At 34.5% G+C, this 14,768-nt stretch overlaps 1 protein-coding gene across 1 annotated transcript in view; it reads right to left on the bottom strand.

Annotated features, from left to right (window-relative positions):
- LOC148651334 (ATP-binding cassette sub-family A member 13-like) overlaps positions 1–8,310 on the bottom strand; it is a 123,025-nt gene extending 114,715 nt beyond the window's left edge. The window contains 7 exon segments of the mRNA XM_088602304.1: positions 962–1,076; positions 2,107–2,357; positions 2,959–3,088; positions 3,090–3,184; positions 7,269–7,376; positions 7,491–7,630; positions 8,190–8,310. Coding sequence (XP_088458430.1) covers positions 962–1,076; positions 2,107–2,357; positions 2,959–3,088; positions 3,090–3,184; positions 7,269–7,376; positions 7,491–7,630; positions 8,190–8,310 — 960 coding nt within the window.
- Positions 8,311–14,768: the final 6,458 nt, after the last annotated feature.

Below are 14,768 nucleotides of genomic sequence, written 5' to 3'. Positions count from 1 at the left end.
TATGGCAGATCATCTTTGACTTGTAGCATGGCAGTGGAGGAACATCACACATTAACCACCCGTTTACACTCCAACACTGAATATAACTGTATGGGGAATTTGTGGCAGGTTATGGATGGAACAAACTTAGTGTAATAGAATCACAATCTTGTCTGTACCTCACTTTGCCTCACTTGTAGCCAAGGCTCCAGAATTTCTTTTAAAATTAACTCCTAACTATACACATGATTTTTTTATGTGATCTGCTGTATTAGATTCAGTGAATGGCCCTAAATAGTTATAAATATTCACTTTGTTCAGGCTTTAAAAGATTTAAAAAGAACCTCAAATGCTCCAGTTTTCCCTTAACTCATTCTTTTTTTGTAAATGGCATAAATTTAGTTCAGCTTGTCATTTTAGCGATAATTGATTCTGTTTATTATTTCAGGATCCTCTGCTACATTCAAAGTATTTTTAGCAACACAGCTTTATTTTTAACAAAGCAAAACAAAACACATTTCTTATATATTTACCCAAATTGAAATTTACAATACTGTATATCTGACTTTTATTTTTTGTATTCTATATTACTATACAACCTTATCTGCTGAAGCTCAAATGAACAGTTTATATGAGAAGTCTGGCATTTGATGTTGTACTAACGTACTACTGTAAATGTAGGGCCAGTTCTCCCCCCTATTTCTGTTACATTAGTTTACTGGCTCAAATAAAAATTAACCCTGAATACAAATAATTTCCTATTAATTACGAAGTCTTACATTTGATGTGATACGCAGTAACTTAATGTTGTGCACGTGTATTCATGGTTTAATTTTTTTTCTTCTTATGAACAGATATTTTGTAATTTTAAGATAAATCCAATACATCAGTCTTGAATTAAGGAGTTTCTTGCAATGCTCATGGTGTATGTTTCTATTCTAATTAATAATACATATATTACCTGTAAAACAAGATTACTCACCATTTCCAGTTGTAGTTCCCTCTCATAGACAAGTTGTCGAACCATGGTGGCAACTGAGATCATCCAAGCCAGCATCATTCACAATGGGAATAAAAACCCAAGGCTTCCCAGAAATCTGACAAGGACGAACAGGAGAAAAAACAACAAATCATGGAATTTTTACAGGAACAGCTTATTTTCTTCAGAATGTAAAAGGGAGAGCATGGAATCACTTTTAAAACAAAAATGTAATTAATTTCAAATAGATTTTAGTCTTGATTGTAAATATTCTAAAGAATGGTCACCAAAACAAGGACTACATTTTTTAAACGATCAAACAATTTCAGAAAGATGGTACATCGTCTATTTCTGAAAATTATCCCTTATCACCCGACTAATTGCCCCTGATGTTCAATCCTGAATTCACACTTCTTAGCATTCCCGTATGTTCTGAAGTCTAACTCAGCAACAAATAAATGTGTTCAACTTCTTTGTACAAGAAGGTTATTCAAATTTCAATAACATTAAAGCATGTGATTTGTTATTGTAATGTATTTCATGTAAACCTTGATTTTCTGATAATTTTGAGAACATCTGCAAATCTATTTAAATCTACAGTTCTCTATTATGTCTTTATTACATTATTTAAAATTTATTTTTAGTTATTTGTTGATTATTTTAATTATCTTCAAAAAAGGGCCTTAACACCAGAAATACAGTGCAATGCCAGAAACATACTGTAACGCCACGCCTCCTGAGGAATCGGCATTCCACCTCGCATTCCAAAATGTTACCAATTACCCCATTTACCGCTGCCTATTTAATTCTGCTTCACTCTCTCTCCTAAGCTTAGTATTAGGGTTCTTCCTGGCTAGAGCTACTTAGATCCTTGTGATTATTTTACTACTTGATTTTTGGCTTCCTGATCCTGGTTTGTTTTCGACTGCGTCTCCTGGTTTTGGTTTTGGTACGTTGATTCTGGTTCTGGTTTCGACTGTCGGCTTCCTCATGGTTTACGGCTTCATTGTCTGGTTAGTACTTTTGCACCGGCTTGTCTACCTTCGGCTTTTGGATCTCAGATTGTTCTTTCAACTATAGTACATCTCTGGAAATCTCCCTGGTTTTCTGCATAGGGTCCTCACTACTAATTCCTAACACATACTCACTGATCTTGGACATGACATGGGTATGGCATAGCCTGAACAACCAACAGGGGTTCAGTAATCTCCTTCTGAGTCTGAACTGAAATAATTGCCCGTTTAATCATGTCCTGAAGTGGAATGAAGATACGGTTGTATCGGAAGCTGGCCATGGGCACCGTCTTGGGGTGAACTGCCCACACTGGGTTCTGCAGTTGGTCTGTCCTCATGCTGTGGAACACACTGGTCCTGATGGTGTAACTCACATGAGGTGGAAAGTGAACAAGGAGAAGGGGCAGATGATTTGTTGCTCCCAGTAATGTTGAATATCACACCTTTTTAGGAGAAAAAATCATAGCAGTATTATTGAAGTTATCTGTTGTATTTTCAATGAAAAACACACAAGGGAAAGTGGGCTAAGCAATGAAATCCTCATCCTGCAATAAATCCTCATCCTGTAATATACAGTACATGCATTACTACTCTGGAGTATGAATTACAATGTGGCATACAATATGACAAGCACAGGCCAAGTTCAAGTCTATCTTGAACCAAGATTTGACACAGGACAGATTGTGGCTTGGACACCAAAGTTTAATCTCATGACACACTGTGATGTATGGTATGCACAATTTTAAGTATGGATGCATTGCATTATGCAATTTTATTTCTGTGTTTACAATGTGCTGAACTTCTTTACACTGCATGAGTAAGTTGCAATAACCCTCAAAGATTTTACTGAGTTGAAATATGGATCCAGATGCCTCAGCCTTATGACAGCAGCTTCATCTTTTCATTCAAATTGAGGTTATTTTTTATGATTTATATGAGCAGACACACAGGAAATGCTGTGTTTTTTAATGTGAAATGTAGTGTGATTTTCTGGATGGAAAGGTCTATATGACAACACTACTTACTGGAATTATACTTACTAGCTAGGAAGTCATTCTGTCGCATTAATTCTTGTGCTTTTTGTTCCATTTCTTCAAGAGAATCAAATCCATAAAAAGTCCAGAGATACACAAGCTGAGATGTTTACCATCAGCTCAGACAGCACGTTAATCTTCTCAGTCACTGGACTACTCAATGTCTTGTTTATTGCTTTCTCTAAAAGCAGCATATATTGCAAAGTCATTGTAAAGAAGACCTCCTGAATGAATGATCACTAGTAGTTCCTACTTTTATTACGTCTTATTCAACATAATTTGAGTGTTTCTTCAAGGTGATAATGTAAACCCCAGAACATGTTCAGAAAACATATGTTTCTTATCATCACTCCAAGCCCTTTGCAGAGGTGATTTTTTACCCTTTGAAAATGTGTTACTTACATGATAAATTTTCAGTAATTCCATAAGGGTTCAAATAAATAACAATCATAGATTTAGTGTTTTTTTTCCGTTATATCTATTCTAGTCTGCATCAGAAAGACGGCTTAGCTATTTTATGTTTATGTTTTTTATTACTGTTATATTATCTAGAGTTTGCTGTTAACATTTGAAATTCTCAGTAATCAGAGGAAGATATGCAGGGGCACAACAATATAAAGCCTATAAAATAGACAAGAAAATAAAATGTAAAACCAGACTATTAAAAGAAAGCTTCTTCCTTTATGGTCTGTTTAATTATCAATTTTACCACTAATTATTTGAAGGAAAAGTAATTGTTTTATTGATGCACTAAACACGTTTTGCCTCACATAAAAATTAAAACATATTCTAATCAGGGCCAATGATGTTTAGCTTTTAAAGCTTAATCAAATTAGACCTGAGGTTTTTCACAATCCTTTGCAAAACTAGTGGTTCCAACTATAACTACCAGATATTATGTCTTTAAATAATTCATCTTCAAGATCAGAGTTACTTAAAAATAAACCTTTTGCCAAATTAATATATATATATAAATTAATAAGACACAAATTATAAGAAAATGTTTCGAAGTGCATAATTTGTATGTGACAACATTGTTCTCAAAGTTCTCATTTTCACAATTATATTATATTCACAATTGCATTTATAAGACAAGTTATAACGCAGGTTGTATACACAGGATTTAAATTAGTAATTAGCTTGTTTTGAGATATAATTACTGTATAGTAAATTGTGATACAAAGTTACACATTTTATAACAAGCCAACCATGTTACTACAATTGCTATCAACATCACCACCACCACCACCACCACCAACAACAACAATAAAACTAATAATAACAATTACCATAATCCTGAAGTTCTGCAGCCAGCATATCCAAATCAATTTTGAAATGGCTTTGAACAAAGTTCTGAACACAAATATGTTGAAAGGCTCCCTGTAAGAAAGCTTAATATATAAGTTCCAGTTCCTTACATTGGTAGAAGATCCCTTTGTTGTAATCAAACAAAAGAAAAACAAATTAGAGTACAGAAATTAGCATTGCTAAGACAACGACAGTTTACAATTTCACATCATTCTGGTCTACAATTTTATAAAGAATAGATCTCTTTACAATTCACACTGCTGTAGAAATCACATCATGTATTAATTTATAATGCTATTAATGTATTTATTGAATATATTTTTTAGTTTAAAGTGAAATTTGGGATAAAGACAGACTCCAATTCTCCCAAAAAACTGATAAATTTGAATGTCTAGTCCAATAAATTCCAGCATTAACAAGTGACCCCTTTGTTTTTTTCTTCTTGTCAGCCAGTAGCCCCTGTAACCATGCAGACTTAGGACAACGTTCTGAAATCCATGTTAATTTTAAGTTTTTGACTTCCATCACTATCAAATTATTATTGTTACAAAGGGGGTTCAAAAATAATGCATCTAAGAAATGGGAAAGCAGATTAATCAATAATTTCAGTAATTAAATTAATAATCATAATCCCCGAATTCCCCAAAACCAGGATAATACCCACGTGGTTGGTACAATTAGAGGCACCTGGGGTCTTTGTTCTCTGGCACAGCTTTGTTTAAAGAGTAATAACTCAGGCATACATTATCAACAAATATTTATTGATAATGGAAATAACAGACTAAACAACACACAACATAAACGTACAAAAGTCAAATTCCATTATTTACAAACAAGGCATCCCAGAGGCCTACATCCAGATTACCCAGATAAACCCAAGACTACTACAGGTACCTAGTATTCAAATCCTCAATACCACCTACACAGATCCACAGCATAGATAAAGCTGTTTTATAAACCAACAGAATACGACATACAGTTAAATCTCTTGCTACATTTATTGTGATACAATGCAGGGAGTGTCTGGTGTGGGGGGCGGAGCCCCGGATTAAGGGAGACGCGTTGCCATGGTAACCACACCTAATGTGAATAAGTAAATTAATGGCAGGTGTAGAAGTGGTTTAAAACTAGCCTGAATAGTTACTAAAAGGACGAAAGATCCATATTCTTTATACTGCTTGTGTTGCTGATGCAGATAGTTGTATGAAGTGAGACTAGATAGTTCATCGGTACTGCAGATAGAAGTAAGTTCTTAGGGAGGCTTGTCTTCCATGCTCTTTGGCAAAAAAAACTGTACATCTCTGTTGCAGATGATCTCTAAATTTGCAGTGCAGATTTAAGAGCTCTTCCTCTGCTCTTTCAGTGTTTCATAACTCGCCCTGTCCTCTGGTGTAGACAGGGTGTCACAAGGGCTCTAGTCTGACCACTCACAATCTTGTGACCAAGGGGCTCAGACTACAGTCAGAAACATTGTTGGTATCGCTGGCTCTGTGAAGGCTGTTTTTGCTGCTGCTGTCCACTGTGGTTCCTCTCTGCTGTAGGCCTTCAGTCTCTGGTATGTTGTTAAAACCAGGTGAAGGTGAGAAAGAGAAAGGTTCAGCCCTAGCTGTTGTCGCTTCAGTTGTTGAGAGGTGTTGCTGTAGAGGTGGTGGCTTATGCTGGTCTCTGTCCTGAGCAGTGGGCCGCTGAGTACCACTAAACTTTAAGGTTTACTTTGAATTACCTTAGTTAATTAAGTTCATGGTAAATCATTAAGAGTGTCACCAACAGTATAGGAACACAACTTAAAAACAGGCAGGTATGGAGAGAGGAAAATGAGAGAGACGAGAGGAGAAAGAAGGACAGAAGGTGAGATGTCCTTGTCAAAACCATCCATAAAGACAAGATTTAAGTTAAGTATTTGAACCTTGTTAAGAGAGCATTGTGCTTGAAACTCTGTTCTAGAACTGGGTATTGTTCTACCCCATAACTCTGAACACTATCAGAGACTATCAGTGTTATCCAGAGGCAAAACAGTTCTGTCCTGGTTAGTGGACAATCCAATTTCTCTTTCTCTATTTCTAGGCTCACACAACTCTACCTTTTTGCATTCACTGAAACATCTGTCTGTTCTTCTAAGCTACCAATCTCTCCTCTGATTTCACAGTCTTTATATCTGCCTTTCCAAATTTAAAGAACAGTTATCTAATTTATTCTCTAGCCTTTTAAGAAGCTGTATAAGAATATCCATATCATTTTTAAAATTAAAATAGAAACTTTATGTCTCTCTCCATTTCCTCCTCTGTACCTGGCTGATTTTATGCAGTGCTCCTGTATTAATGATTTATCAAGAACTGAATTAACTAAGGCAAACCAAGGTAAACCTTAGGATTGCTTTGATCAGTGAATCTCAGACACCTACACCTCAGCAAAAACATCCTTGCTTTGAAGCTCCCAAGAACTGGAAATTTTGACACTAGCAAGATGCTGAACCTTCTCCTTACATTATAACACTTCAATAGCAACTTCCCAATCGTATAACCATAGCATTATGATGTTTTAATTATTATCATTATCTTTAGTTTATCCATGTCTATCTGTTCTCTTAATTTAGTAACTTCTTTCCTTTGTACTTACAATTTATTTTGCATTTGGGCATATGGGGTTCACCTCACACCTTGGTCAAGATTCCCCTTATGTGCTAGCGTCCGCTACAAATGTATAATTGCTTGAGAAAAAGCTGTGGGTCTTTGAACAAACCTGCTTATGTTGTAAAATGGATGGGTGAATAACTAGCAACCAAAGGCCAAGACAGGTACAAGACAGGTCAAATGACAAACTCTTCTGTTCTTTCCGTAATCCTTGAATGTTATACTTTGAATGCAGAGCACAATTCTGTGTTTTTCTTACTACCGAAAGCAATTGTATAAATATGTTAAAAGCACTTTTTTTTGTAAATCAATGTATTTTCCTTACCTGAAATTGGTTGATGATAAAGATGCTCTCTTTCTTTCCCAATTTGTTTTTCCCACTTTCTTCTGCATAGAGTTTCAGTTTTTGGATATGTTCAAAAGTAGAGTTAGCCTACCACAAATATAAGATTGATTATTTAATTGTTATGATATTAATTACAAAAATATGTTTGTCTTAGATGTACACAAATACGCAAATAGAGTTCTTATTAAAATGTTCACCTACCTTTTGAAGAATTTGTAGTGTCTCAGCAATCTGTGGGTAATACAGAATTTTGCCCTGTACCAAAGGCTTGAGGATGGTCCACAGAATAGCTCCATTTGGAGACTGCAGGATATCCTGATAAAATGCCAGACAAAAGGCAGCTAGGACAAAAAAGAAAGGAAACCAAGGATAACATGAATTGGTGAACTTTTTATTATTACAACAATATTGTTGATTATTGGACATTTTATCCAATAATTAATTCTGTCACTATTTCAAAGTTGCTATTGGCCTCATAACCAATTTATTGATTTGCTAATTGTCTGATTTTCATGGAGTGTTCCGTGGTCTTCATTGCTAACTCTTTCAAAATTCACTACTTTACTGATGGACCTTACAGAGACAAGGATATTTCTGTAGTTTTCTTTCATATTAGCTACTTATTCTTCTTTTGTTGTTTAGAATGTGTGCAATAGGTTGTGTAAATAAGAAATATTAACTGCTACTCAAAGTATAATGACAGCAGGCATTCAGACTAAAAACTATAAAAACATTTGGAAAGGGCTTATTACCTTTGCAAGACTCTACTGTACAGTACTGTACTGGTTTATCTGAGATCATGTTTCAGACAGAAAATCCTGTGCCGGGTTCTCTTTTCTAGTTGTTCAAGTTCCTATCAGTATGTGGCAAAGCTGGATTATGAATATAAAAGTCACTTACAAGAATTAGGGGGAATTCCATACTTCTGAATATCATCCAAGGATAGTTCAGTAATCTGAGGCAGCTCTGCGAGCACAATACTTTCAGAAAGCATGGAAGGCACTTCTTGCTTGCAAACCATGCTGGATATTGTGTGCCAAGAGCTAGAGGAAGATGGTTTTAATCTACTGCCTGCCAATGCCTGAAATACAAGTAAGCAATAAATACTTACCAAGTCTAGGAAATGAATATCATAATTATAAAAAATTATTCGATTATTGAGGTTATTAATGTAAATTATTGTACCTCTTGGAACTGTTGTATACCAGGCAATTCCAAATTTGTCAATGATGTAAGCAACCCTGGAAGGCGGTGTAGGATTGGACGAGCTTTAGTGGTAAGTTCAGTGATACTAGAAAACATTTCCAACACATGGCTCATGATCTGCTTGACTTCAACTGGCATGAATACTGGAACAAAGGCCTGGTGTGAAAAACAAAAACAAAATAAGAACTCCTTTGAGCATGGATGTATGGAACATAATTCAGGGATCATGAATTTTTGAACAATCTGTTATGTTTGACATGAGGATTTCATATACATGAACGAAGACACAGACAAAACAAAATGCAGTGGTGTGAAAGGTACAAAGAAACCTTTCCTCTAGGTAGTTGCTTGCCAGAAGTGATGATTAATTGCAATTGAATTGCACTGATCCCACTGAAAGAATAAGTAATATCTTAACAAAAATACTTTTACTCAGAGTATGTTTTAGATATCTATTATCTAAAATCTGTGAAATAAGAAAAAACATTATCAGCAATCACTCTTATTGAAATTCAACATTTGAATAACAGAGTACTTTGGATTAAGACATCAATCCAAAAATGAGTCCTGTACCTTATAGATTATGCTTCGTATATCAAGGTGTTATATACGTCGTCTGAAGACAGTGAACCCAGTTCTTGAACACTGTGTGAGATATTTCTGTTCTCGGCAAAGGACAACAGCAATCTAAGTGAGTTTTCATCACAACTCCCAGCCAGAGAGATTGCAAGAGTATTTGTCATAATCTAAAGAAAGATGAAGGTTAGTCAGATCAATATTTTATGATTCTTTACTCTTTAAAAACATCAACATAGTGCAAAGAAAAATCAGTATTATAAAATTTAGGAGGAGATCTGTAACATCTCAATAATTGCTTCACAAAAGAAGACTAATGCATACATTTATAGATAAATAAAAGAAAACCATTAAAGTCAGTCAGAAATTTAATTCTGGAATTAAATTAAACTAACTTAAATTAAACTAAATTTGCACCTTTATATCATTCGAATGATCGTTTTTTTCTGCTGTAAAACTTAGATTATTAACTGCTGAGTAATTTTAAAGCTAAAAACCTGCTCTAACCTACTGTATATATTGTAACGCTTACGGCCGACAAGCACTGTGTGTAAGAGCCGGCGTACCAGAGCGGGTGACGTCACCGCCCTTCCCTGTGATAGCAGGACCACAGCTACTGGGCTGTGGAGAGATCTCTCTCTAGCTCACGGGGCTAGGTTGCTGCAGAGAGACGCGGAAGTCCCGGGTTCGAGCCTCCAGTCGGGATGGGGCCGACCAGATGCGGCAAGGGTGCCCACCTGAGCCCCCGTTGCGTTACAATATAATGGATGCAGCAAATGCATGAAAAAATTATAAAGGGACATAAAGACATCTGAAAGGGAGCAATATAACTGTTACTACCTTGAGTGCACAAGCTGTTCATATCTTTGATACTGAGATATTTGCTGTCAAGATGTTTTCAATGGTTTCAAAGGACAAGCTTGTCATGTTCCAAAGATGCAATTTGAACTTGCTTATATTCTGTATACAAGCTCCTAAATTAAAATCTGGAAACAGAAACAACTTTATTGTGCACAACTTTAACAGTTGTTAAAATGTTGTTGTTGCTGTTATTGTCATTATTATTTTTACCATTCTGGTAAAATACAAAAATTTCGTTGCCTAAAGCCTAAAGAAATTAAGGTGCAAAATGTACAGTATGTATATAACAAAGTATGAAATACTGTACTTATCATGAACTTTGGGCATTGATACTGTAGATGTTTTTCAGCTATTACCCAGATATAAAGTATGTTTCACAGTGGTTACTGAGTTCCAGATTTTCAGCCTTTGCCACCCTATGTCTTTCACCTTGTTCTGAGAATGTAGTTGCCTGTGCAGGTACAGTACTGTACATGTGCAGCCTGGGCGGTGTCAATCCATTCCTTTGGTATGTTCTTTGCAAGCATTATTGGTATGAATATTAATTAGCTTCTGCCAAGTCATAACAACAAAGGGGCTTGTTGGATCTGTTTAAAGTTACTTTTAATTCTTCTTCTAATTCTGTTTTCATATTAAACATTTCAGCAAAAAAAATGCTATTGTTTAAACATTCAAAACCTTTTTGGACCTCAAGATTTTAGCATTGTGGTTACAATACATTCAGCTGAAGAAATACTTTTTTTTTGTCTGAAACATTGATTTTGTTTTTAAAGATGTATACTTTTATTAATTAAATTCATATCCTAAATTAATTCTTTTGTTCATTTCTTATCTCTATTGGTTTTATGACAGTGTTCAAAAGACAATCATTTTCATTGCTTTTATATCTTGTTTAGCATTTGCATTGGTGGCATGCCATTTCAATACATACTGTATAGTATGCAGTTTTTTAAAAACATATCCTTGCAAATTTAAATTAAGTCCTACCATATTTTATGATATTTAAAATACAGTTTTTTTATATTAAATGGTTTGTGAGAAATGAGTCAAATGTTTTGTACACTCTATTATGCACCTTTTTTTGTGTTTTAAAAACTTTTTGTAGGGATTTCTTTAGACACCATTGACACATTACAAATAACACATTACATTTGGATTATTAAGTCTTAATCAGAGATAAGAGTCCCATAGGATTCATAATTAAAACCTTTGAAACATATTTGAACAAGAGACAAATCAGCCTTAAGCACGCTGAAATGAATTAAGTTTTAAAATATTATCTTGGCACATTCCATTACTATGCAGGATTTGTAACAAGCTGAAAGGGAATAAAAGATAAAACATACCACTAAGGTTTTTTATCTTGTTGAGAAGCTGTTTGAAAGTATTTTCAGGGAAATATTCTTCAAGAAAAGTATTGAACCTATAAGCCCAAAGGGAAAAAAGGAAATAGCATACCATTCTTTTCTTACGTACTGTATGAACAATCATTGCAGGCCTAAACATTTGTAAAATCAAATAAGGAAGGTAAAGAAAAACAGATTTTTCACATCAATCACTGACTTAATCCTCTGAATTCCAAGTAAAACCAATCCAATGTTTTCAATATCTAAAAGTCCTTAAAATCAGTAAAATTTCTTACACAAATGAAATGCAAATACTTTAACACCAAATAAAGTTGATTAATCAATTAATGTAGGCACATCATGTAAATATTTTTTTTTGCTATATTTACTATAAACATTTAAATACAAAATGTTTTTTGTTGTGTCTATAAATGATACCTAACATTTGCATTATAGTATACAAACAATTAAATGTACTGTATAAACACAGTACTATTTTAAAGTAGATGTGATATGGTTAACTCACCTCTGCATATGTTGAATTGTCTTTTCAGGAGACAGGGGGCATTTGCAATTGGTGAAGTTACTAAGATTGCTAACAATTTGCTCCGCTGATTGTGATAATTCTAAGCTTAAATTAATAAAACTGTTGCAACTCATATGAATAGAATCTGGCCATATGTTGATGTTGATCCCTAGAAAAACAGGACATTGATGCACAAAACTGCATAAGAACATTGAAAAAGGTATGGGAAACAGTTGTGCATTAAGTAAATCTCAGTATTTGTAATGCAGCAATCTCAGAACCTGATAAAAACTCCTCTTATAACACTGCCTAAAGTAGCAGATAATACACAACACTGTCTTTTACTGTACCATAAATGGATGCATTTATTTATAATGTATTTTGCACAACTAACACATAGACATAAGATCTGTTGTTGTCAACAAACTAGATGCATTGTTCATAGTATTGTATGAACTGTGCTCGTGTACATGACATTAGTTGATTAATGGAGTTTATAACAGAAGTGTGGGAGGAAGGTTGGATCATACAGCAATTGCTCACACTTCCAATTGCCTCCATCTACAAGTCTCTCACCCAGGTCTTCCCTTCACATACTGTATTTCTCTTGTAGCCTCCCCCCCACCTCACCATCTACACCCTTGCTGCAAACTTGCAATAGTGAAGGAGTTATTTGGCAACTTAGGTTCTCATCTATTTATTAAATTCTTTATACATAATTCAGCTCTCTGTCGCATTCATTGGGATTTGACAGGAATCCTTAATTATTATTGTAGCAGCAAGGCATACAGTATTATTACACTACGAATTTCTAATAATCTTTCTATTGCATTGACAAATATGTATCACAGATAAGAACAAAGTAAAACTGTGTTCATTTTGAAACACCCTAAATAGATAAAGTATAATGCAGCCTAGCTACCTTCAGTTTGCTATTTCCCTTCTGCCCAAGACAATGGGCCAAAGGTCATTGTCCATCACCCAAAGTATGATCAACCAATGAGGGACCTGGAGTCTGGATACTAGGACTAGACTGTACCTGACAACATCCTAACCAATCATCCACTGTGATTTCCTGCTTTATGAAGGTAATACATGACTTACTTTGTCGGTTACCTCACTGGCTTCTCTTTTCTCTCCATCTAAATTGGAACTCTGACTTTCTCAACCATGTGACTGCAAGCAATCCAAATCAGATTTTAAACTTTATCCCAATACACCAGGCCGAGAGAGTAAGTCAGTAAAGAGCAGAATTCTGCCCAAAATATCCTTTCTGCAACAGTAGAAATAGTGTGTTTTGCAAACAAATTTGTTATTTTTGATCAACGAAATTAAGATAGTTGGAATCTTTTTGTTGACATTCTGTATATCTTAGCATATTCAGTAAAAATTTATAGCCGGGATGAACCTAGTTTCTCCCACCCATTTACTTGTGGCGGGACCAAACAAATGACTGTGCACAGCCTATTGTCAATGCCAAAGATTATCAAGACAATAACTTCTTTGGATAACTGTCCTCAGCACTGCTAGGCAAAGCTCCCCTTTTCTCTGTCTACACCAGGACGTTGTCAGAACAGAACAAATGAGCTGAAGAAACAACTACGAGAACACTGCTCTTTTCAGTTTGGCCAAACGATCTTAATTCACATTAAAATTCTTAAGAGTTAAACTATTATTCTAAACATGTTAAGTAAAATTCAGAAAATAACTGAATATTTCATTGTCTTTGAGAATATAAAAGTGTATGCATAAAAGTATTAGAAAAATATTCTGTAACCTATAGGGTAGACCATGTTATAGTTGATATTTTAACTCTGATGTTAACTCTTCTCTTTGTTATGCCTTAGTGAACAATCAACCTTTTATATTACAGCAGATCAATTCATAAATATATTCTATATATTAAAAATAAGTTTTTGTGTTATATCAATAAATTGTATACTGTATATTTATAATCCATGTGTGAATATTGTGTATGGAATTAAAAGTGATTCCCAATAGTCATCAAAGCTCCCAATTTCTAAAATATCACAGTAATATAAAAAATATTGCATTATTACATGCTTAGCAGATGCAGTTAACTACAGCAACTTACTATGTGCAGTACCTTGCAAAAGTATTCCACCCCTTCCAATGATGCCCCATTTTGTTGAGTTACAAAAGAAATATACACATTTTTAAAGTGAATATTTGTATAAAAACTGAATGCTCTAACTGCTTTTATGGGTGAAAGAAATTAAACAAATTCAACAAATCTGCAAGGTAAAAACTAAAATATGTTGATTACATAAGTATTCACCTCCCTGAGTCAGTACTTAGTGGAAGCACCTTTGGCAGCAGTTACAGCTTTGGAAAACCAAAGCACATGGCCAAATCAATTCTCTGGAGTGGCTTAACAAGAATACAGAGGATGTTTTCTGGTGCAGTCAAAATCTTGTTTTGAATCCAATAAAAAAATCTATGAGAAAACTCAAAATATTGATTTAATAAAATGTGTATACCTAATTTATAACATCATTGGAAGGGGGTAAATACTTTTGCAAGGCAAGATCATGTAAATACAGTAAGATTAATTACTTAAATGACAATAGAGCTAGCATTAGATAGAAGTGCAATACATTCTGTATACTATGCTAGGCTAATGACAGTAAAAATGTACACAATACTGTACACAGGGTGGATTTTAATAACAACCTGATGTGATTTATTCCACGTGTAAAGTGAATATGTGCATTGCGCAAATCATATAGCTGATTAGAACATTAGTCAATATGGTGCAGGAAAGAGTGTAGAATGCAAAAGTTGAGAAAAGTGATCAGATCAGACATGTAGATGATTTGATTGCTACTTACTGTACGTACATCATTATTGAAGTACACTCAACATTTTTTAATTAATCATTTCAATATGTATTTTTAACTGGATAAATTATCCAGTCATTTATTTACTTATTTTTGGCTGGGA

This window comes from Lepisosteus platostomus, chromosome 12 (genome assembly GCF_059453375.1).
Source record: "Lepisosteus platostomus isolate fLepPlt1 chromosome 12, fLepPlt1.hap1, whole genome shotgun sequence".
NCBI classification, from domain to species: Eukaryota; Metazoa; Chordata; class Actinopteri; order Semionotiformes; family Lepisosteidae; genus Lepisosteus; species Lepisosteus platostomus.
The sequence above is the reverse complement of the archived record's forward strand: the minus strand, read 5'-3'. Positions and strand labels throughout refer to the sequence as shown.